At 38.1% G+C, this 26,503-nt stretch overlaps 2 protein-coding genes across 2 annotated transcripts in view; one reads left to right on the forward strand and one right to left on the reverse strand.

The window, feature by feature from the left end:
* LOC134754258 (alpha-1,2-mannosyltransferase ALG9) overlaps positions 1-24,450 on the reverse strand; it is a 79,376-nt gene extending 54,926 nt beyond the window's left edge. The window contains exons 1-4 of the mRNA XM_063690464.1: positions 24,166-24,450; positions 23,413-23,579; positions 18,054-18,240; positions 16,397-16,596 (exon numbers count right to left, since the gene is read on the reverse strand). Coding sequence (XP_063546534.1) covers positions 16,397-16,596; positions 18,054-18,240; positions 23,413-23,579; positions 24,166-24,263 — 652 coding nt within the window. The 5' untranslated portion in view covers positions 24,264-24,450. The remainder of the gene's footprint in view (positions 1-16,396; positions 16,597-18,053; positions 18,241-23,412; positions 23,580-24,165) is intronic.
* The window catches only part of LOC134754373 (uncharacterized), a 399,152-nt gene that overhangs the window by 231,296 nt on the left and 141,353 nt on the right, over positions 1-26,503 (forward strand). The window lies entirely within an intron of this gene.

A 26,503-nucleotide genomic window follows, 5' to 3' on the forward strand; every position in this document is an offset into this window, starting at 1 on the left:
ACACATTGTTTACATTTATTTAACTACCTAAAGATACAGACTTATAAGTGACAACTGATGATTTTAAATACAAATAAATTTAAAGTTTCATGTAAGTACAGGTACATACATATTAAAAATCGATCATTACATTTTTGCCCGACTTGCCTGAGCACCTTGTATGTATATTACTATAGACATTGTATCTGTAGCAAACACCGGATTGACGCGGGCAAATCTGAACTGACGTTTAATAGTGCGAGGACAAATTAAATTCATTTTATTACTTGATATCGATAAAAATGAAATGAAATTGTGTAATTTTAAGAATAAGAATTAAGAAGAAAACGACATACATATAAATAAACTTTATGAGCAATTAACCTTTTAAATATTTTATATAATTTTCATAAAATACAATCAAATTTTTTTCCACATTTTCAGACTTTAATCTTCGTCGCCTGGGCGACAATATCCATTTTGTAATTAATCGGAATGCTAAATAATATTTGTAGGCGACGGAACCACGAACCTCTATGCTGCACGCGTGCTGGCAGCCTAATAAAATAATCCGGTTCGAAGGACCACTTTTTTTTTTCGTTGTGTATTTTTATGTTTTAAAAGCTAGTTGCTTGTAAATATTCTGTTAGTTTGTGTGATTGATGTGTAATTAAAGTGTAACAGCCAAAGGTTTACGCATTTTTCATTATCGGCGGCCCGACAATCTACAATATTGTTGTACTGAATTAATTATTCAATGTAATTTCAATACTTGTCACAAGTGACTCGACACCGTCAATGTCAGATATCGGTTGGGTATACTTGTGATAAGTATAAATGAAAGAGATTTGCACACAATTAAGAGTATTCAAACTGAGCCATTAGCCATTTTGATAATGATAGATAAATTTGTTTTTTACGATGTCGATAAATTTAGTCGATTTTTAATTAATCACTAGTACTGGCGCACTTTTGCCCCCGTCAATCCGGTGTTTGAATTCTGTAGGTAACGCGATTTGGTTCACCACACGTTGTCAACGCGACACAGCTCCTTATCTTATCATATTACTCGTAATTCAGTAGGAGAAGCGTAGCACAGCAAATAAAGTACCTAAGGATGAGGCATTATCCTCCACAACATATGCGCCAGGCGGATTAAAATTTAGAGACTTATGTAAAATGCTATAACATATTTAATTAATTTAACATCTATTATATCTACCAAACAACATGGTAAGTTTTTGGGCATTGGATTTTCTTTTGAAGTTATCGTAAATCGAGGCGATTGACGTCGCAAAACTGTACATATGTAATTTCTACAGTACACATTCCCTATATAGTACAATCGGATTAAGTCTAACCCCGAAATCCTTCCAAAGATATGAAATTTGGTATGCATGTTAATTAAAGGTCTCTTTTTCATGTCCACACTATTTCACATTTGGGGACCACTAGGAATCGCAGCCATCTTGGGAAATGTGTACCATCCTGGAGAAATTTGCGTTTTACTCTAAATATACGTTCTCTATGAAAATATGGTGTAAGGCAACATTAAACCTTATTAAATTTTACACAAAAAGCCCTAGATATCTTTGCGGAAAAAATACATCTTGTTATAGAAAATAATAGCTGAATCCAGATTTAGCGCTTATACCCTTTCAGGGGATATTCTCTTAATAAGAAACTTGTAGGAATATGAATTCCACTTTTGTCTATACATTTGTACACGTTATACCCTAATATCAACATTTTACTCGACTGAAATTTAAACAGAAAGTAGGGTTATGGGTTGAAATACTGATAATCAGTACACCCTGTATAGTCGCCATCAGATATATCGGAGCGACCAAGGTGCTCAAAAATGTCTGAACACGCCTCTATTGTCAAGGCGTTAGAGTGCGTGTTCAGATATTTTTGAGCACCTCGGCCGCTCCGATATATCTGATGGCGACTGTACCTCGGGGAACCGCCTATAGACTTATACTTTTCAAAATGGCGTTTGATCCCCGTGGTCTTCGAAGCTCCAATTTTATGACACGCAAACAGGGATCCCTGAAATTGTAGGTGTCAAATTTCATTACTGTCACTATTGTTTAAACCCCATTTAAGACCTAAAATCTGTTTTTGCAGTCACATTCTTAAGTCCTAAATATTTTTCCTGCATTTATTTTAGTAAATTTGTATTGCGTAGCACTCGTGTACCAATTATGGATCTACTGATGTCTATTTCATTGAAATCCACTCAATTGTTTAGGCTCTAGAAGCAAAAATATGATTTAATATTCGGCATCCTCTGAAGGCGGCTGTATTGATTTTTCTTTAATAAAACAAGTGTAAACAAATTGTGAAGGGCAAGAGGAATCTACCGATACGTCATTTAAAAAAATCCGTCCAGTATCCTGAGGTACAGGGTGTACTGATTATCAGTATTTAAACCCATAGCCCTACTTTCTGTTTAAGTCGCAGTCGAGTAAAATGTTGATATTGGGGTACAACGTGTACAAATGTATAGAAAAAAGTGAAATTCATATTCCTACATGTTTCCTATTAAGAGAATATCCCCTGAAAGGGTATAAGCGCTAAATCTGGATTCAGCTACTATTTTCTATAAGATGTATTTTTTCCGCAAAGATATCTAGGACTTTTTTGTGTAGAATTTAATAAGCTTTAATGTTGCCTTACACCATATTTTCATAGAGAACGTATATTTAGAGTAAAACGCAAATTTCTCCAGGATGGTACACAATTTGCAAGATGGCTGCGACTCCTTGAGGTCCCCAAATGTCAAATAGTGTGGACATGAAAAAGAGACCTTTAATTAACATACATACCAAATTTCATATCTTTGGAAGGATTTCGAGGTTAGATCTAATCCGATTGTACTAATAGTGCACTGCCTTATGGGAATATAGTTCAGATCCGGAAACCGCTTTCAACTTTTAGTATGTTGTTGGGCATGGTACTGGGTCTCCAAAACTGCCGGGAGACACGGGCGGGCGGGACTGCCGGCCATCTACTTCGGTGGAATGACGTCATCAAAATGACTCCCGCCTCGTTGCGAATATTGCATATTGCACCCAAACCATGCATTGCACATACACGGGTGGGGTATTAAATGAAAGCCAATTAAATATTCTATGTTTCATGCTCACACTATGTACCAAAATATACAATAGTTTAAGAGCAATTTACAAAGAAATCAAAATGATGTAAAAAAATATTTGATTATTTGGGTTTTATAACCAAACCAAAAGTCGGACGTTAAAGCAATGTACTACAACATTAAAGATGATGTCTCAAGCCATACACTGATATCAAAAAAATCAAAATCAGACCAAAAATGTGAAAATTATGCATCAAAATGTAGGTATTTGCTAGAACAAATGTATTAAAGTTAAAAAAATCGAAATTGGTCATTTTCAGGATAATCCGCATAAGCTTCTAGTATGTTATTATTAGCAATATAAAAAGGGTCATAAAACTGCTGGGAGACAATCTCTATACCTGCCTGAGTGACAAATAATGGCGTCATACATGTGAACACTGCCGAAATTTGTAAAATCAAAATTATTACTATACTATGATTCATACTATGGCTCAACTAAAAACGTTATAACAATGTTGCGTCTAGTATAAAAGAAACCAGTTATTCAACTATACGTCACAGCTTAAATTTTAAATTTCCGATAAAAACTGTGGAAGTTGTACAAATAAAACTAAGGCGCGCCAACAATTCTACCTTAATGCGCTCATATTATGCAAAGAATAGTCCTAATTATCGGGTATTAAATGAAAGAACATGACATAAAACACATGAAAACTATATTTTGGAGTGTAATTATAATTTATAAATTGAATTTGCTTGATAAATAAGCAAAACAACGGTTTCTTTTTCTACCTAATCTCCTCCTTTGAAAGTCGGTTAAAATTTTTGTTTTGTGCACCTGGGCTACAAAGGCGAATGAATTGACGCCTCATTTATCAAAATCAGTTCAGTAGTTCCAAGTAAACAATACATCACACGTAGACAGCAAATTCACAAATGACACTTACTTCTGTAACAGGTTTTTTTTACCTAGATCAGAAGTCAGGGACTTCAACACCTATTTTGTACTTGCTTCTGTCAATATATTTTTTTAATTTTGCAATTTTTTTTAATTCAATTTATAAATCATGATTCCACTCCAAAATGTCATTTTCATGTGTTTTATGTAATGTTCTTTCATTTAATACCCGATAATTAGGACTATTCTTTGCATAATATGAGCGCATTAAGGTAGAATTGTTGGCGCACTTTAGTTTTTTTGGTACAACTTCCACAGTTTTTATCGGAAATTAAAAATTTAAGCTGTGACGTATAGTTGAATAACTGGTTTTTTTTTATATTATACCAAAGATAGATATAACTCCGTAATAGATGGATACAGTCTAAGGAAAAAACGTGCCTCGAAAATCACGAAAATTTGATTCTCGTTCAGATGGCGGCACTAGTTTTGGCCTACACTCGTATAGAGGGCGTTGACTGTTTCGTTTGTTATTTATAATTTTAACGCATACCAGTGAAAGAACATGGGTCAAAATCGTATAAAAATAATTAATGCAAATAAAAAAATCATTTATCCATATTTAAATACATTTTATCGTATTTTTATAAATATTTATTTTTAGTTTCAAAGTGTGTCGACAGATGGCAGTGAATTTACTGGGGTTACAAAATTTACTATGACAGTACCGCTCTAGTATAAGTTACTCTATGATTATACGCAACATTGTTATAATGTTTTTAGTTGAGTTATAAAATATATATATATGAACTTTTTTCATAAAAGGTGTTTTTTCTTTGTTTGTAGCTCTTTAAACATACATTGTTTTTATAAATAATGTATTAACAAATCATAATATATTTAATAACCTTTCGTCTGATGTAGCACACGTGTATATATGACTCATAGTATAGTTATATTTAATTTAGATTTTGCAAATTTCGGCAGTGGTCACATGCATGACGCCATTATTTGTCACTCAGGCACTATAGAGATTGTCTCCCAGCAGTTTTATGATCCTTTTTAGGGTTCCGTACCCAAAGGGTAAAAACGGGACCCTATTACTAAGACTCCGCTGTTCGTCTGTTCGTCTGTCCGTCTGTCACCAGGCTGTATCTCAAGAACCGTGATAGCTAGACAGTTGAAATATTCACAGATGATGTATTTCTGTTGCCGCTATAACAACAAATACTAAAAAGTGCGGAACCCTCGGTGCGCGAGTCCGACTCGCACTTGGCCGGTTTTTATATTGCTAATAACATACTAGAAGCTTACGCGGATTATCCTGAAAATGACCAATTTAGATTTTTTTAACTTTAATGCATTTGTTCTAGCAAATGCCTACATTTTCTTGCATAATTTTCACATTATTGGTCTGATTTTGATTTTTTTGATATCTGTATATGGCTTGAGATATCAGCTTTAATGTTGTAGTACATTGCTTTAGACTTTTCCCAACAAGCAAAATAGTCTCAGAACACATATGTTATAGGAATAAGACACTTATACAAATAGTTTATTAAAAAAGTGCGACTTTCCTCACTCCAGGGAGTGAAACAAAGTAGATTTTTAAATTAGTGAAGGCCATGAACTGCCACTTCATACTTTTATAAAAAAAAAATGTCTGTTACTTCTGTGTAGTTTGAAATACATACCTTTAACCTTTAATATGTTCTCACTACTGAGCTGAAAAATTATGTGTGCAACACGAGAGCAGTTATTTATTATTTTACATCTCGTGTTTTTAAGTCCCTCGCTCAAGATTCTAACTTAGAATCACTCGCTTTGCTAGCGATTCAATTATAGAATCTTTCGCTTTCTCGGGACTCAAAATAAACACTCGCAAGAAAAACCAACTTTCCTCTCTGGTTGCACAAATAACTATCCCTTGCTTACTTACTATTGCATATTTTGAGAACACCAAAGGTCCAAAGGACGAGAACGTGTTAGGTGAGTTTTCTAAAAACAATCCTAAGTAAAATAAAATTAGAACTAAATAAAATGCCTGCCTGCGTTTACGACAGCGATGGAAAAAGTACCACAAAAATCTAATCTCGCATTGCAGTATACTTGTTTTTGCATTAAACTTTGTTATTCAAAAATATGAATTAATAAATAAGTACTTATAAAAAACCATGTTTTATTTTGATTTAATTTGACATTGACAATCGAAATCTCAAATATTCATTCCGCATACGTATAGCTTCGTAAGTACCGACTCCCGGCGTACTTGTACAAGTACAAATCCAATTCGTGTTTTGAACTCTTATATGTAGAATAAAATGAAAGTTCCCTAAATTAAAAGCGGAAAAATGCCCTGAATCTTACTAGGATAGATAAACAAGTAAGCTTAGAGCTCTCACTCCTAGATTATGCTTACTTAGGTATAGGGTAGTTGTAGTTTGTTAGTCTTTTATTAAACCTCCTACGAATCGCATCTAGTCTTTGTACTTACTACGGCTACCTAGACTTCCTCCGTCCTATATTCCTGGATTTTATATATTAAAGAAAAGTGACGAAGCCCTCCAGTGGTGAAGGCCGGTTCATGGCGTTAGCCGCGATAGCTAAAGACGCCGGTTCGAATCCGGCCTTCACCACTGGAGGGCTTCGTCACTTTTTCTTTAATATATGACATCTATTACAGTTTTTAATTTATATATAGTATTGTGACTAACGAAATAAATGCTTTTTGATTTTTTTAGATTTTTTGATTGTGACTACTTTAAAAAACACAAATCAAAATATTTAATATAATAATTGTATTTGTTCTCAAACTTGTTCATAGATGGCAGCACCAGTCTCTCTCGCTACAACGTAAATCCGTAAGGAGTTCGTTTAGGGGGTGCAAGCGCGCACTGCTTGCCCTTAGAGCTGGTCAAAGACGCCTAGTCTTACTAAGATGGCATATAGTCGAGAAATCCGGACGGGCACCGCCGTGGCGGGGTGGCCTAGGGGTTCATGGCGTTAGCCGCGATAGCTAAAGACGCCGGTTCGAATCCGGCCTTCACCACTGGAGGGCTTCGTCACTTTTTCTTTAATATATGACATCTATTACAGTTTTTAAGCTATCGAGAAATTAAACAGCCAAATCGGATCGTTAAACAGAACTGACAAGCTAAACACGAGTTCGACTATTGTACGGCCGAGTTTTGACAAAATTCGAAGATTGCTTGTTGTTGGACGAGACGCATGTAAAACTCGATTTCAATCAACTGCACGGTTCAAAGTATTATATGGCCGATAGTAGAGGAAATATACCCGAAAAATATAAGTTTGTGAAACATGACAAGTTCGCAAAGAAACATATGACATGGCAAGAAATTTGTAGTTGCGGCTTAAAGACGTAAAGTATTATTACGTCAACAATGAAGTCGGACTTTTATATTAAAGAGTGCTTACAGAAATGAATTTTGCCATTTATTAAAAACTAGCTATAGCGGTTAGCAAAATGAAACTGCACTTGATGCAGAATGCAAGCCGCTTTGCCCAGTGATACTAGGGACCAATCTGAATGATTTCATCCGAGGAAACACAAATTTCATCCACTAGAATTCAAGATGGCGGACCTTTTCCAAAATGGCGGCTTCAAAATTTAAAAAAATTGTAGACACAAAACGGGTGCACCGATTTTAGTGATTGATATATCAATCAATTCGTATTGACACCTGTAATTGGAAAAAAAAATACCATTTAAGAAATTAAAGATGGCGGCCGAATATTAAGAAAATTATGTTTTTTTTTTAATTTTTTTCCTTCTATTGAAAATAACAACTAAATGTTCTATAATATGGTCACATATTCTTTCATTTAAATGAAACTTGATAATATTAGCTACAAAATAAAATAAAAAAACTTGACAATCCGTTGAGTAGTTTTTTAACTATACGCATTACAAAAATAGCGTAACACCCGTCCGAAACGGCCCGCTCGCATCAAAACTGACAACTTTGATGATTTCTCTTTATATTTAAAGGTAAAAAAAGAAAATAATACATATTTACTTTATTGAGCTATAAATAAACGTATTGCCGCTTATTATTTGTGACGTTCCACGGAAAAAGGAACCTTATGGAGGCTGGCGCTTACGTCGCATAGCACTGCGATAGTATTGGAGCGGCGTTAATAATAGCTTAAGCCCCAACCGCCATAAGGTACCTTTACCCGTAGGACGTCACATTTACTCCTCTTTATCATCTTCGTCCGATGTGGTTGAACTGTAAAAAAAAAGAAAATTGATATGAAATCAGAACAAAATATACCTACCTAATATAATTAAATTTTAAATTGAATATATAGCGGAAGCCGCTCGACTCCAATTTCAAAAGGAATACCGCAAATCGATGTACAGGTTAGCCGTTTGGCACACACATACTAGAGGCCAAAACAAAAATTTTGACCCGCAGTTCCTAAAAAAATTTCGCTGCGGGGGAGTGGTAAAACATTATTTTTTTTGTATGGAAAAAAAAATTCCAAAACCTATCGAGTGTGGTATCATACGAAAGGACTTTTTGAGGCGATTCTAAAAATATATCACATCATCACATTTCGGGCATTTTTTTTTTAATTAAAACAAAAAGAATTTTATAAACATACCAAGTTTGGGCTCCTCCAGACACGATATGGCTGATGATGAAAGGCTTAGGTAGAAGAAGAAGAATGTGTGTAGTATTGAAATAGTAATGGAGGGGCGGGACAGTTTGGCGTAGTTTATCTATAAGTACCTTTCGTTTTTGCAGTTGCCTTTGCATGTGCTGCATTCTGCATTGCACTGTGCAGGGTAGACCCACCCTCCGACACGTGTAGCGCATTGTTTCGCAACCTTTTTTACAGCCACAATGGTCCAGGTATGATAATTCACGCCATATCTCCCTGGCTTCAGACCATTGCGGTTCCCAACTGTCATTAGATGACTTCCAACCCCAAGAGGATGGCAATGGCACAGAGGCATCATCAAGAATAAGGGCATAGGGTCCCGCCCCTAAATTACTATTTCAATACTACACACATTGAAATAGTAATGGAGGGGCGGGACAGTTTGGCGTAGTTCATTTCTATATGTGCCATTTTCAATCAAAAGCGTACTTATTGTCGGTTGTCAATAAGGCGCTATTTCCACAGAGCTTCAATTTGAAATCAACCTTATTGACAAGTGACAATGTGGTACCTTTTGGTTGAAAATGACACATTGTGACAATGTGCAGTTCCCAACTACCCCTCCCTTTCCAAAATCATAACTCACGTCGATCGTTCGGGAACGCTCGGCAGAATGCGATCTGCCTCCGAGCTTGACACATATCGCGCGTGTGCATCCCGGACTCTTCAAAAACGACTCAAAAGGGTGAAGTTCTACACCCTCCGTGTCGCGTGTGCCTTCCGAAACCCAAGGCCCTCCGAAACGCGAGTGAAAGGAGTGAACAGTGCACTGTAATTTGGACAATCGAAAGGACGAGTTGTGAGTACCATCCCTTCACCTTTCTCTCACCCCCTACACATTGTCACAATTGGTGGAGGTGCAGGGTATCCCGAATTAGGTCTAATATTTTCTTGTTTGGCATTAATTAGTACTTATTAGTAAAAAAAAAATGTCCGACCCAGAAGACAAACCGGAAAAAACCATTACCCGAGTGTCGGACATGTTTAAATATTTTAAATCGTTAAATTTGGAAAATTTGAATCCGGCTATTAGACAATTACAGGAAAAGATCAAGTCGTAAAATGCTCAAATATCACAGTTAAAAGAACGATTTAATACGTTTGAAACAGAAAAAAGGCCGCATACTCCATCGTCGAGCCTAAGCGGTCCAAAGGTCGAGTTACCCGCGAACGCGGTAGGCGAACAAAATCGAGTAGATAAGAATAAGTTAAAAGTGTTGCAAAACATGCTCGCGGAACTACCAACTTGTGATGGCAAGGTGGCCAAACAACTTATTAAATTTATTATCAGCGTCGATAAAATTACTCAACTCGGGCTAGTTCCCCAGTCAGAGTATGTGACCTGGATAATGACCAGGACAACTGGGTTTCTAGCGGATTGGTGGTTCCGTCGGGCAGCCGCGTTACACGATTGGCAGGATATTAAAATACTGATTTTAAACGAGGTTTAATCACCGATACATATTGAAACTTTAAAAAACGAAATGTGCTTGCGTTATCAATATGAGTCCGAAACGTCATTAGAGTTTGCACACTCAGTCGTTGCGGTGGCGAAGGCGCTCAATCTGGGCTGGTCAGAGGAAATGTTAACGCAAACCATATTAAGTAGAATTTCACCAAGAATATATTATTACATTAAATGCAATCCTATGGACATAAAAAACATGTCGCAGTTAGCGCAAATAAGTAGTGAAGCCGAGGGCGCGCAACTACGAGACAAATTACATTCACAAAACTCGCATACCTTTTATCAAAGGAATCAGTTAAATGTTGGTAGTAATACGTATCGCCAATATAGTCAACCGGCGCGAGAGTCGAATGCATCGTTCTCACGCGGGAACCGGTTAGCGCATGGGAGCGAGCGAGAGGTTATCGCCAGCGGATCGGGTTTTCCTAACGCGAATACATCGGTTGCAAATCAGGTTAAAACAACGCAGCGCCAGGGGGGTGTCACTGCGCAGTTTAGGTATATTTGGCCGGCGCACCGCCCGAGAAGGTGTATGGCAGTGGGCTGGCGCTCGGCTCGCACGATAGTCGTGTCACGTGGCGATCGCGCAAAATTGTAAATACGTAATGGCTTCGAAACCTAAATCGCGCTCTAATCTGTATAAAAGATAATGTTCTGTTTACGGATGTCTGAATAAACGGAACAAGGAAGCAGAAAAAACATTTTTTTTTAATTCGGGACTATATTGACCGACATATTTTCAAAGGAATAAGTACTTCTAGGGATCCCTTAGGGATAAGTCCGCCTTTGTACATTGCATATATATTTTTGTTCTTTTATTGTGTTTGTAATCTGTCTTATGTACAATAAAGTTTTACATACATACATACTTCTGTGGCATACCTACTTCCGTGAGAATCAGACATACTATCTCCGGCTAAAAATTTTATGTTTACAGAATCAAAGTTTGTAACATATTTATCTTAAAAATAATATATCAGTAGGTATAGGTACAAAAACTTGTCAAGTGACAATGACAACCCCGTGCCGACACTCGCAGCTCGGTCATAAAACTGCGGCGCGCAAAGAAGATTCACGGTTCGTGCGCGGTTATAAGTTTCAATTTTGCTTGCAGGCGGCGAGTGTAGGTATAATTTTATACCTAAATCTGGCTTTTGTGAAGAAGTGAATTTTCTGTACGGTAGTACTATTAGTTATTCTGCGGCAGCGCGGTCCACGTTGTTACCAGTGCAATCTTTATGGTCATTTCGGGCGTGATTGTGAACAGCGTCGTAGACGTTCACAGGCACAGCCAAATAACGCGGGAAACGCAAACAGGGAGTAAGCAACGATATCCACCGACAGCTTCCTCTCGCAGTAGTCAAAGAAGGTGGCAAAATAATTAGTTATAAGGAAAATAATAAACCGTGTTTACAAGTAGTTATTTGTAGCAATATTATTACCGCGTTAGTGGACTGTGGCGCGTTTCGGTCATTTATTACTCAGGACTTAGCGGATAAACTCAAGGGTCATCGTAAGGTGGCGACGTCACGGTGCAATATTCAATGCACTACCGCTCAGCGACAAGTGTTTACAGCTACCGAAGTTTTAACTATATTGATATCAATTGATAAGTTTACCTGGAAATTTGAATTTATAGAAGCACCGAGTTTAATTGCACCCGTTATATTAGGATGCGATTTTATTAACAAAACAAAACTAGTCCCATATATATTTTATGGCTACGTGATATTTCAGTTTATGCCGCATTATAAAATTCCATTGTTAAAAAATGAAGAGCTACAAGGTTTAGTACAATTTAACAGCATTCAAATCGATGACGAAATTAAAAGAAAAATAAAAGATTTATTAGAAAAACATAAGGAAGTCGTAACGGAAAAATTAGGTAAAACTAACATCTTGAACTATGAGATAAAACTCACTGATAATGATCCGGTTCGCTCACGATTTTACCCCTTGGCGCCGCCGAAAGCCGCTGAAATGGAGCCACATATTAATTAACTTCTTGATAAAGGTATTATTGTAAAATCGTGCTCACCGTATGCGTCACCAGCATTTTTAATCGACAAAGCCAGCGGCGGCAAACGACTTTGCTGCGATTACAGGGCGGTAAATAAAAAGATTGTATACGATAGTTATCCTATGCCATCGATCGAATCAGTTTTTCAGTATTTAGGCGGAGCTAGGTATTTTTCAATAATCGACCTAAACAGCTCATTTCATCAGATACCGTTAAGCGACGAATCTAAACCGGTCACAGCGTTTATATCCCCTTTTGGGCTATTTCAGTACAAATATGTCCCCTTTGGGCTTTGTGTAAGTCCGCAGTCTTTAAATAGGGTAGTCGATATGATATTTGGGGATATAAAATACAAATATATAATACCATTTGTGGACGATATTTGTGTTTTTTCCAAAGACAAAGAATCGCATGTTCAACACCTAGACGAGGTGTTGAGTAGACTTGGTAAAGCAGGGTTAACGGTCAACCCAAATAAATTAAAATTATGTAAAGAGTCGGTGCAGTTTTTAGGGTATAATATTAGTTATTCCGGTTTAGCCGTCGACCCCGATAAAATAAGTGTCGTTGTTAACTATCCGGAACCGAAAAACTTAAAACAGCTGAAAACATTTTTGGGGATGCTTCTATGATAAATTTATTCCTCGATATTCGGAACTTGCCGAACCGTTAAATTTGTTAAAAAAAAGACGCCAAGTACGTCTGGGGGCCTAAACAGGTTGAAGCATTCGCACACTTAAAACAGCAATTGATTTCACCGAACGTTCTAAGGTTTCCTGACTTTGCTAAAAAATTCATTCTTCAAAGTGATGCATCTGGAACAGCTCTTGGAGCTGTGCTTCAGCAGGAGGTAGATGGGGCCCTGGCGCCAGTGTGTTACGCGAGCCGTACGCTGTCGAGCGCCGAACGCCGCCAAACGGTCTACGAACTAGAGTGTGCCGCCGCCGTATTCGGGGTCACTAAATTTAAACAATATTTAGAGGTCGCGCCTTTTGAACTTCAAACCGACAATGCTGCGTTATCCTGGCTTTTTGAACACCCTAAACAGATTGGGAAATTGGGGAGATGGATACTTCTGCTGTCCAGATTTAAATTCAATATTAAACATATTAAGGGTAGTTGTAATAACGTAGCCGATTGTTTGAGCCGTATGTACGAAGGAACGGAGGAAGTCAATTGTTCCGCGCTTCAGGAATATACCGTTACTAATGATTCACTTATAAGACACCAAGTAAATGACAAATTTTGCAATGACAATCAACGGCGGGACTAGAGTTCCACAATATAAAATTAAAAACGAATTATTGTGCCGGCAAATAGGGAAAACAAATAAATGGCGAATAGTATTACCTATTCATTTAAAAAAAATAATTTTGAACTATTACCATGATCAAGATATAGCTGGTCTCATCTAGGGATTACAAAAACTTTAAATAGAATAGCCAGTATTTTTTGGTGGAAGAACTTGTATACGGATATTAAAGAGTACGTAAGGTCGTGTTTACCTTGTCAAACGTCAAAACCATTAAATAAGAAACCGGTTGGTTTGATGTCATCAATGGTACCTACCGAAACGTGGGAAAGGGTTTACATAGATTACAAAGGACCATTTCCGATATCAAAGAACGGAAACAAATATATTTTGGTTATTTTGGACGGTTACTCAAAGTGGGTTCAGTTGATTGCAGTACGGGCAGCGACCGCCGCTAACACCGTACGCGCGCTGTCGAGGTGGGCGAACTACGGACCGCCGCGAACTATCGTATCTGATAACGCAACACATTTCACAGCCGACGTATTTAAACAAATGTGCCAAGTTTGGGGAATTAATGATGTTAAAATATCTCCGTATTACCCACAGGCAAATGCAGTGGAACGCGTGAACCGAAATTTGAGTGTAATGTTGAATATTTATTGTAGAAAAACGAAATCTGTATGGGACGAATCGCTACCTAATTTCCAGCTTGCTCTCATTACCGCAGTACATGAAAGTTCAAATCGTACACCAACATCTATTTTTCTCGGGCGGGTAATTAGAAGTCCTTTAGAAAATAAGTGGGAATTAGATAAAATAATTTCAGAAGGTAACTCGACTCATAACCACGAACAAAGTATAGTGGCTCGGAAGTTAAACACTGCACATAAGAGACAGGAGTATTATTATAATAATCGTCGGAGACCTAATATTTTTAACGTAGGGCAACAAGTACTCGCGAAATGTTTTCCGTTTACAAACGCCGATCGAGGAGTATACGCCGCCTTTTGCCCGCGGTGGTCAGGACCATATACAATTGAGAAAATTACAAATGGTCAAGCCACGATAACTAAGCCGAATTCAAATAATGTTGTTAAAAGAGTAAATATATCTCAATTGAAGCCATACTGGTCAAGATTAAGTGGGGGGGGGGGGATGTGACAATGTGCAGTTCCCAACTACCCCTCCCTTTCCAAAATCATTTGTGAGTACCATCCCTTCACCTTTCTCTCACCCCCTACACATTGTCACAACATATATTCAATTTAATTATATTAGGTAGGTATATTTTGTTCTGATTTCATGTTTTTTTTTACAGTTCAGCCACTTCGGACCAAGATGATAAAGAGGAGTAAATGTGACGTCCCACGGGTAAAGGTACCTTATGGCGGTTGGCCCTTAAGCTATTATTAACGCCGCTCCAATACAATCGCGGTGCTATGCGACGTAAGCGCCAGCCTCCATAAGGTTCCTTTTTCCGTGGAATGTCACAAATAATAAGCGGCAATACTTTTATTTATAGCTCAATAAAGTAAATATGTATTATTTTCTTTTTTTTTACCTTTAAATATAAAGAGAAATCATCAAAGTTGTCAGTTTTGATGCCAGCGGGCCGTTTCGGACGGTTGTTACGCGCTTTTTGTAATGCGTATAGTTAAAAAACTACTCAACGGATTGTCAAGTTTTTTATTTTATTTTGTAGCTAATATTATCAGGTTTCATTTAAATGAAAGAATATGTGACCATACTATAGAACATTTAGTTGTTATTTTCAGTAGAAGGAAAAAAAAAAAAAAACATAATTTTCTTAATATTCGGCCGCCATCTTTAATTTCTTAAATGGTTTTTTTTTTTTCAACTTGAATTCTAGTGGATGAAATTTGTGTTTCCTCGGATTAAATCATTCAGATTGGTCCCTAGTATCACTGGGCAAAGCGGCTTGCTTTCTGCATCAAGTGCAGCTTTCGATGCAAATATCGCCGTAACCGCTAGTACTATAACAGTCCCGTGAAATTTTGGCCTGATTTAGCCAACTGCCACTACTCAAAAAAAGTTTTGGCATTGCATGCTAATAATCAGGTTAATTACATACCCTGCGAGATGAATCCTCCGAATTCTCCCTAATTTCGATCTACCGAAAACTACTGGGCAATAGTAAAAAAAAAACAAGACTTCGTTGCGATTTACATGGCATCAATACGCCAAAACGCCAATAATGTCGTCAAAAGTTTTGTGCAGAAGACGATGGGGTCCATTACGAAAAATAAATGATTTCACACCATGACACCATGCATGAAATTAAGCACCAGATAATTATTAGAAAAACATAGATAGGTAGCAGTTATTATTAAACACAAGTTCTATTTAAAAAATTGGATAGAAATATAAAAAGTAGGTGAGTTGACCGTGACGTCATTGTGTAATGTTTCCATATTAGAAAATCGTTTTGATAGTTCTAAAAAAGATACTGATTTGACTAGTATTTAAAAGCTAAATACATTACTATTTAAAATTCACCATTCAAAAATTTGTTATATTTGCTTAAAAAAATCAAAAAAATCTGCGTACTCATTCTATATGAATAATATGAACTATACTTTAGCAGTGCAGAACACATTATAGTTAAAGTGATAACAGCGCAGTGGCTGTTAGCGTGCGGCCAGGAACGCATACTGTAATTCGCATTGCATTACAAAAAGTATCTTTAGCATTTGAATAAACTCCTCAGAAGTAAGCATATTTATTGTACCTACTATCCGGTAAAATAACAATACTCGTATAATCAACAGTAGCATCATTAATTCTCACAATTTACTTTAAAAAAATACTTATAGTACCTGATATAGAACTTCACGCATACTACTGCGTACTCCGTAGTTCTTTCTGATATAAAAAAGAAGTATAGTATGAAGCCATGTGAGGAGTGCGACCAGCGACCTAGCATTATATCGATTTTTATTCAGGTCAGTAGCACTCACTTAGTAAGGAAGTGGCAGCCGTGAACATGACTGCGGCAGGGTACCGCCGCCGCCACCAGCACGCGAGAGCGGCCGCCGTGAGCGCGGAGCTCCACGACGACGGCAGCATGGCGGCGCAGCTGGCGAAGCAGCCCGCCGCCGGCAGCGTGAGGCCCAGCCACACCCGCCCCACGTGCACGCCGTACTCGTGGCATATTGCTCTGCAACATATCACACCATTGTCTGTTCAGGCATTTTAATTAAATAGTGTATCAAGTCCCCTAAACTATCCAGAATATTGTAAGAAAAAAATAACGTAAAAAAATTTAAAAAATAAAGTTATGTAGTTATTGCGAAACAGAGTTGAAGTTCAGCAACTGAACCTCATCATATCAGCCCTTTATTGCCCACTGCTGAGCATAGTTCTCTCTTCTAGTACGCCACTTGTCCCGGTCCTGAGCTAATCTTATCCAGAAGTGACCCGCAATCTTCCGGATCTTGTCCACCCAACGAGCCAACGGATGCCAGGGGATTCTTTCATCTGAAAGCGGCCACCATTCCTGCCATCACTCTACCTAGCAACATTTCCCTCCTAACTCCATTTTTAACCGACGTAAAATAACGGAGTGCGGAGTCATTGAACTGAAATGAATCGACTTAAAACTAAACCTAGCTAGAAAAAATAAAAATTCCTATACCTATAACAAACCGTGGCCTCTTGGCAAGGTGCCCATCACGCAGGCAGCATTCCCGCGCTGTATCGCGATAGAAGCCTTTGCGCGAGAAAGCTGCCCACGCGAGGGTCCCCCGTTGCCTCCCTCAACTGCTTTCCGAGCTCCTTGTGAAGCCCGGAACTATAAGATTAAAATTTAAAATAAATAAGATAGAAACACAAATTATCATACCGAATTAATAAAGAAACTTTCTTCATTTGACTTAAACGTTTTTCCTTAGAATAAACATAAGTATGTAGTTGTAGTCGTTGTAGTGTATTTGTATATCTCTTGCAGGTAACCAGTGCAGCTGGTACAACAGGTTCATACAGTACAGGCCAATAATATATCACCTTTGAGTGTTTTTGTATGAGCTTGTATAGAGTAAACAATATAAAAATGAAATGAAAGCATTTAATTCAGATACAAATAATCCATATTATGTTAGTAATAACTTATATTAAGTGTGTTAGTAGAAAGTATAATTATAATTACAATTGACATGCACGGACATCCAGTGAGCGAGGATAGGATATAGGTTAGTTTGTAGATTGCTATTTTACTAGTCATTTTATACAAATATATGATGAATATTGCAATGAAATACCGTGAATTAAAATAGGATACTCAACATATTACTAAAAAACCTCTAGTAAAAAAATGAAGTTAACAATACATTTAAAAAAACCACTATGAAAAAACCATTGCATGAAACTAATTTTTCTCATCGCCCGTACAAAGGAGTACTACTAGACTACCTAAAGCAGTGAGGTGGAAGTCAGTCACAAATATAAAAAACAAGTTATACCACTTATACCGTAAAAACATGGAGGTGATATATTATTGGCCGGTACTGTAAGTCACAAGTCACACAAACAGTACCTATATATCTGTCTTTTGCTCACTACTACCTACGAGTATATAGAAACAATAAATAGGATAGTATGAAGAGTACCGGTACCCACTTGTAAAACATTAGCTCTGCAACGGCACTGAAGCTAGCTAGTACTGCTCGTAACACATAAAATATTTTTACAGGACTCATAAATACAGCTAGTATTTTTGCAGGTATGGCAAATAACCACAATGGCATATATGATCTGATAGCAAAGGCTGGACTGTATTCCCACGTCTGCAATCCATTTCCATAAACTGTAAATAAAATTTTGCAGAATTACACATCTAAGCAAACCCCGTTACCAATATTGCAGTTCATTAAAAACAAGTTAAAAATAAAAACATATTCCCCTTTAGTACATATACAAATGGTGAAGTTGTCTACAGTAGACGGTTTTGCCAACCCTGATTTTCAATGATATGCAACATTGATAATGGGGTTTGTGGCCAATGGTAGGGTAAAAACAATAAGTTTATGTTGTAATTTCAGTTTTTTTTTATAAATCATTCGCTAAAACTTGCAGATTAATGAAATATATACAATACATATGGTTAAAGTCGTCGTCAATAGAAGTTGCAAATAATGTAAACAACCCATTTTACCTTCATTACCTCATAATCTCACTCTTTACTGTTATGTTGGCACATTGACAAGTGTTGTTTTTTGTTAAATAAATAAATATCTTTGTCTATGCTGTCATGGCGTTGTTTCAATTACTACATTGGCGACTCGAGGAAATTTAATTGGTTATTAAAGTGAAAATGGCGTTAAATACGAGTTTCTTGCTGCCTGGGGCTTTTGATCAAAAAAAGGACGATTGGAAAGTGTATAAAGAACAAATGTTGTTTGCGCTACAAGCACTAGGCGTAGAAAATAACTTAGAAAGTGCCCGCGCCATTTTTCTTTCACAATGTGGAAATAGTTATTTTCGATACAAGTGCGGAAAAGAGGAAATTCGAAACGAGTGGCGATAAATTAAAACACGACCGCAGGGAGTGTTTTAAATCGACACGAGTTGCGAATTACCTATTCGCACGTGTATCGAACAACGTTTTACAGTACATATGGCCCTTTAAACTTTCGAAATATGCACAAAAAGTGCACTTCACGCACTAGTGCGAGAAAGTAGCACCATATGTACTGTAAAGAAACTTTTGCATTCGTAAGTTCATTAGTGGCGCCGAAAAAACTCGTCGAAGTGGACTTTAAAGATATCTTGAGCGTATTGGACCTGTTTTTCGCGCCTTAGAAAAGCGAAATACTTGAAGCCGGGAAATTCCATCTCCGATGTCAAGAGAAAAGTGAAAAAAATGCAATCTTTTATTTCGACCATTAAAACGTTAGCAGTGCATTGTAACTTCAGTGATTTAGAAAGACAATTGCGTGACAGACTGGTGTTGGGAGTTAGAGATGTGCGTTTGCGGCGTGAATTACTAAAAACTGACAATTTAACATTCGCGCAAGCCGTAAGCCGAAGCGTTCAATATAAGCAAACTGTGAGCGACCTTTACCCGCAAGCTGCGAGTACCTCAACACCTCCGGAGACCAAACCAACAACAAGCACAAGTACATCTGAACCTATGGACACCAACTTAGTTAACGTCGGCTCGCACAAGCGCGAGTCTGCCTGTCGTCACTGCGGGGCGAATCATAACCCTAGAGGCTGTAAATTTGCTAGGGCGAACTGTAACTACTGCAAGAAGGTGGGCCATACGGTTGCCGTATGTTGGAATCGAAATAAAAAGAAAATTAATCTGGTTGAAGTTGATGAACTGGATGACAGTAAGGAGGATTTCGCCTACATGAATGAAATCCTGCAAGTACATGTCAAGTCAAGTGCTGAACAAGCACAGTAAGAAGATCTTGATCTTCACTATAATTAAGTTGCATGATAAAGAAGTTCAGTTTGAAGTAGACTCGGGGGCGGCACGAACCGTCATCTCATATGAAACATGGAGAAATATGCAGTTAAATATTAAATTGGAAGACGCCAAAATAAACCTCATCAGTTGGGGTCAGCATCCAATTAAGCTGAAGGGACTGGCTAAAGTTAAAGTTGGATACAAAGGGCTTGAACGTGAATTAACAATAATTGTTGCCGAAGACAGGGGACCTAATATTTTGGGAAGGGATTGGTTTGCGCCATTGGGAATACAAGTGGAAGGACTCTGTTGGACAAGTCAAGTACCAGAAGAACTGCAATTGAAATACCCCAAAGTATTTAGTGACCAACTGGGTTGTTACACGGGGCCACCTGCAAAACTAATTCTGAAGAGTGAAGCTCAACCAAAGCTTCTGAAATGCCGACCTATTCCTTATGCTCTTAAAGAAGAAGTGAAAACCGAACTGAAGCGTCTTGAGGCAATAGGTGTGTTGACTCCTGTAAGATATTCTGATTGGGCTACACCACTCCGCATTGTGAGGAAGGAAGATGGAACCTTGAGAATATGTGGCGATTACCGTTCAACAGTTAATATCTCAATAAACTGTGATGTTTATCCACTGCCAACATCAACGGAAGCGTTCCAATTACTAGCTGGGGGTAAAATATTTTCAAAACTGGACCTGCAGCAAGCTTATACACAGATGTTAGTAGATAAGGAATATGCAGAAATTTTGACATGGAATACCCCATTAGGACTGATGAAAGTAAACCGATTACCTTTTGGGGTCAGTGCAGCACCAGGCATATGTCAACGAGTTATGTCAAGTCAATTTGCAGACATGGATGGTGTCGCTGTTTTGTTAGATGACATTGTAGTGACAGGCACTGATGAGGCTGAGCATGCTACAAGGCTAGCTAGGGTACTTCAGCGTATTCAAGAGCTTGGGTTCACCATAAACATTAACAAGTGTCAATTCTCTGTGCCATCAGTGACATTCCTCGGCTATGTTCTTGACGCAAATGGCATACACCCTTGCCCAAGAAAGATTAAGGAAATCCAGGAGAGACCAAGCCCTTCAGATCTGAAACAGCTCCGTGCATTCTTAGGCCTAGTCAATTTCTATGAAAGGTTCTACAGAACTAAGGCAGACATCTTAGAGCCTCTGCACCAGCTTCTGAAGAAAAATATGACTTGGAAGTGAGGAGAGATAGAGGAAGATGCGTTTAAGAAAGCTAAACAGTTGTTAACCTCTGACCTGACACTTGTGCAATTTGACAAGAATAAGGAGGTAATTCTCACTTGTGATGCCTCGGAATATGGCGTTGGAGCCCTGATAAGTCATGTTTTTGATGATGGTCAAGAGAAACCAATTGCGATGGCTTCACGAACTATGCAGCCACATGAAAGGAATTACAGCCAACTGGATAAGGAGGCCCTGGCTATTATCTATGCACTAAGGAAGTTCCAAGAGTACCTGGTTGGTGTAAAATTTAGCATAGTTACAGACCATAAGCCGCTAATTGGGCTCTTGAACCCAAGGAAGCCAATTCCAGACCAAATCTCTCCACGTCTACTGCGCTGGTCACTGATTTTAGCTAGTTACAATTATGACATATTGTATAAGCCAGGCCAGGTAATTCAGAATGCTGATGGATTAAGCAGATGGTGCAGCCCAGAACCTGTGCAAGACGAAGCTCCTTTGCCAGAAGTGTTACTCCTTGAACAAACACCAGAAGGGTGGACAGTTTCTGTTGACGACATTGCCAGTGAAACTAAGAAGGATGAGGTGTTAAAAAAGGTTGTGTTTTTTGCCTTACATGGGTGGCCATCAGAGAGCAATGACCGCACGTTGCTGCCCTACATACAAAGGAAAGATGCAATTTCAGTTAGCAAAGATTGCTTACTGTTTTCAAATAGAGTTATAATACCAGAGAAATTGCAGGGTCAAGTGTTAAAGATTATACCGCTTGCTGGTATGGTACAATCGAAAGCCTATGCACGAGCGTATGTTTACTGGCCAGGCATGGACGCAGACATTACTGAAATTGTTGAGCGATGCGAACCGTGCCAGTTGACTCGCAACAATCCACCAGCAACATTCAGAGAATGGCCTATACCCGAGAAAGCATGGCAACGCCTGCACATTGACTTTGCCGGCCCATTCATGAACAAGACCTTCTTGATACTGGTGGACGCATACTCCAAATGGCCAAAAATAGAAGTAATGTCTAGCATGTCTAGCGCACAAGTGATACAGTCGCTGAGGAAGATTTTTGCTGAACAGGGATTGCCCGACTTACTAGTATCAGACAATGGAACTGCTTTTGTCTCCGATGAATTTGAAACTTTTTTGAAGAGGAATTCCATACAGCATGTAACTTCACCACCTTACCATGCAAATTCTAATGGACAGGCCGAACGCACGGTGCAGACAATTAAGAACAAAATCAAGCGTCAGAGTGATATACCATGGCCGGAAAGAGTTGCAAAACTCCTGTATCACTTAAGAACAACTCCCAGTACAGTAACCGGGAAGACTCCGGCAGAACTCCTAAATAACAGGAAGTTTAGAACAGCTTTATCATCATTGCACCCTGATTCCAATCATAGCAAAAAGTTTGTCCAAGCATCAAGTACAGCCCTGAGACAATTTTCGATTGACCAAAAAGTATACATAAGAAAATATAATAATAATATGGAGAAATGGATGAAGGGAATGGTGGTGAAACGGAGTAGTGAAACAATATATGAAGTAAGAGCTGAAGATGGGGTGGTGTATCGGCGGCATGTGGATCAAATCAGAGCGAGGAAAGATAACAGCCCGGACCAGAACTCGGAGACTGAGTTCCCACAAGACCCCATGGGGAGTACACCAGAGAGATGGGTCAGGGATCTGTCACAGGAGTGTGATCCGCCCATTGTGATACCACCTGAAAGTGAATGGAGGGATATAATTGGATTCTGATTTTGTTCTATGTGTTAGGTTAGAATTTACTAGTGTTGTTGTTGTTGTTCACTCACAGAGAGGACTGTTGAGTAGTTAATTATATTCGAGAGATGTTTCTGTCAACTTTGGTGGAAAGGTGTTATGTTGGCACATTGACAAGTGTTGTTTTTTGTTAAAAAATAAATATCTTTGTCTATGCTGTCATGGCGTTGTTTCAGTTACTACATTTATATTTTACAACCATGACATTATCCAGTCTATATACTTAAATATTTTATTTTTATATTTAGTTAAATTAAATGTTAATTATTAATATTTCAGGGAAAATAACCTTCGTAAAAATGTTAGGTTGTGTGTCAAACGCTAACAAAATCTGTCATATTGGTTTACATTATTTGCAAGTTCTATTGACATCGACTTTAATTTTAGTAACATAGTGGAATCAAGGAACTTTGGACAAATTAAGACTCAATAAAGGCCTTAACACTTTTAAATCTATTGCTAAATGTTACTCAAATGAAAATAAGGCATAAAATTAATGAATTTGATAGTTTTAATATAATACACAAAAATTGTTACATGAAATCACTTACCAAGATAATGCAAAGGTTCCCAATAATTGTATGTTTCATCACAGTCTGCTATATGGCCATAATATGATGAGAGTAAACGAGCTGAGAGTAACAATACTAAAACCACAGCACCTCCAGGATATGCAATACTTCTTAGATCTGAGGGAGCATTTACAACTAGTACATCTCTGTAAAACCATAAACAAAAACCAAACTTAGAAACACAATGGGATACACTGGGCTTGGAGTGTTCCATCAAGTATATGTTCCCTGTTTATAGGCAACAATGTGATAGACTGTTTCATGCACACGGTTCTTATACATTGCCACACTATCCATACTAATATTATAAATGTGAAAGTGTGTCTGTCTGTTACCTCTTCACGCTTAAACTGCTCAACCGATTTAGTTGAAATTTGGTATAAACAGTTTGAGTCCCGGAGAAGGACATAGGGTAGTTTTTATCCCAGAAATCATCCAGGGGGTGGAAGCTACGCAAATTACTAACTCCACGCAGACGAAGTCGCGGGCAAAAGCTAGTAGTATCTAAGGCTTAGATACGGGAGGTGGAAATATATTTGGCCACATGGGGCAAGGGCTGCCATCCATCTGAGGTGTCAAAACTGTCAAAGATCTTTTTCTAGTTGTTTTCATGTAGAGGCTGTCCGGCAAACCAGATCGGCCCAATATACTTGTTGTAACATTAGTAACGCTGCTTGTAGTATAATTATATTGCCGCCAAACACAATACGGCAATTATAAGTGAAAACATACCCCTCACTGACTTTTGACGATCTCTTTCCTTTAAAACTAGTAGTTCTTTTAACGCCATTTTTATTAAGAATAGTTCGTTGCCGTACGGATAATGGCATTGAAATGATTAGAAGTCACTGACAAAGACCAATTATACTGGTTTTTTAACAACCAAAACTCATCTCAATTATAAGATTAAACGTAAAAAAATCAGCCGTATGTATTTTATAACAAGCACATGATATGGTTTATTTTATTTAGCACGAAGCTGACACTGCTGACAGGACAGGAGGAGGAGGCTGCTGTTTTTTTTTTGATCACTTATGGCCCCCAGGCAGCTGGCTGACAGACTCAGGGCTGCCAGTACATAAATATCATAGACTTATAGATGAGCTATTCGCGTGCGCCCGCGAGGGACAGATACTGAACCAAGAGTAAAGTAAGTATCACGGATTTAGATTTTAATATAATATTAATATTTTAATATATTTTAATTTTAGGGTATAACTTCATGATAAGTATATAGGTAAAGAGAGCCCTCATGAAGCATTTTATGGAAACTCATTAGAAAGCGCCATCTCTGACTTCATCCTGAAACTAAGTATGTATATGTGCGTGCACAACAACATGCATCCATCCATACGTGTACTTTCGTTCTATAGTACAGCGGCCAGAGGGCCTAATACACCATTCGATGTGACTGGACAGTATACTACCGACAAGTGGTGTTTACGGGTCTGATGGGTTTATAATAGAAATAACTCCAAATGTAAAAATATATGTGTTTAATATTTCTTGTGGAAAATGAGTAAGTGACATTTGACATGCAAAAGCACAAAAGAAGCTACATTAACTTTTATCTATATATAATATACTGCCAGCATCCGCGGAGGTGTGATTTCTTGCGAACATGCCCCCGGGCGTTGAAAGCTTGCCTTTCAACCCAAACTGCTCTACCCAGGAAGTAAGTACATCATAACAGCGGGCCGCCAAGTTACTGAAGGTGAAGAGGTATCTTCTCTTCTACGAGCACAACGGCGTCAAGTTGCAGAGCGTGTGTATCACTCAGGCTCTGATGGAAGGTTCCAAAGCTTCTTTCATGATTTGACTGCTGCCGCAACTGCTCAACGCTGACGGACTGTGAGTGGCCAATGTAGCGTACTCGAGGTCGTGAATCCATGCCGATGAAAGAGGACGGTCACCGATGGAGAGGTAGCAGCCACCTTGCAGCATCATTGAAATAAATGGCAGCAATTCTTCTGGGTGGAACGAAATTAAAGTCAGTAGGAAGTGGCAACCAAACCAGTGCTGAGGTCATTGACGATATTACAATACCCAGCACTCATTAAATAAAATATGGTTGACTTTACCCCAGCTTCCCATGAAACTCCAATGTGAAGGACACGCAGAACTAACATTAGAAAATAATCGAATCACTAGCTGAAGCATTAGCTTGCGAATTATAGCTGCGCTTATAGATAAGTCTAAGACTCATTGTATGCACCCGTTGTATGTACAGTACAACTGAAATAATGAGTAATGCTAGCAAGTACTCGTAAATATATAACTAGTAAAGTCGACTGCTAGCAGTAGATGTACTTAGTACGAAAACATACAAAAAATGGCTAAGATATAACACTTTCACAAGCTTTTTTATAAGAGCCAAAGTAGCTACACTAATGAGTACATATTTAAAATGTTACTAATAATAGCTGTGCTAGATTATTAGTATGTAATAAGTAAAATCTCCAGAAGACATGGATTTTATTTTAACGTGAATGACGCCGAGTGAAAACCTTAGTGAAATACTTTCTATCTAAGTCGTTGCTGTTCGAGGAATAATGAGATTGTTTAGTGCAGACCTTTGCAGGCTGCTGGAACCGCGTCAGTTGGGTTCGAGTCTCATCGTCAAGCATTTCATTACTGGCGTAAGAAGTGACATTTGTAAAACAACAATTAATATGCGAAGGGGCCGATACTTGGCCGCCGTTTGTTGGGCCTGCGACTATATACCCTAGTTTAGTCTCAAACAGTATCGTCTGTCCATCGCTTAATTCAATTTTATGCGACCCTAACAAGTTCCAAAATAGGTCAGCCCCTATTAAAAAATCGACCTCGGAAGGTTTATGAAACTTAGGATCAGCTAAACGGATGTTAGATGGAATATTTATTCGTGATATGTCCATCCGTTGATAAGGCATCTCGTCAGATATCGAGGACAAAACAGAACAATTTAAATAAGTCGAGTAGGTGTCATCTAAGGATTTAATTGGCACCTGACACATTTTACCTACGTGAGACTTTAATTTGTTTATGCCTGTAATCGATTTATTTACTCGATTAGTATGTACATTTAACT

This window comes from Cydia strobilella, chromosome Z (genome assembly GCF_947568885.1).
Source record: "Cydia strobilella chromosome Z, ilCydStro3.1, whole genome shotgun sequence".
NCBI lineage: Eukaryota > Metazoa > Arthropoda > Insecta > Lepidoptera > Tortricidae > Cydia > Cydia strobilella.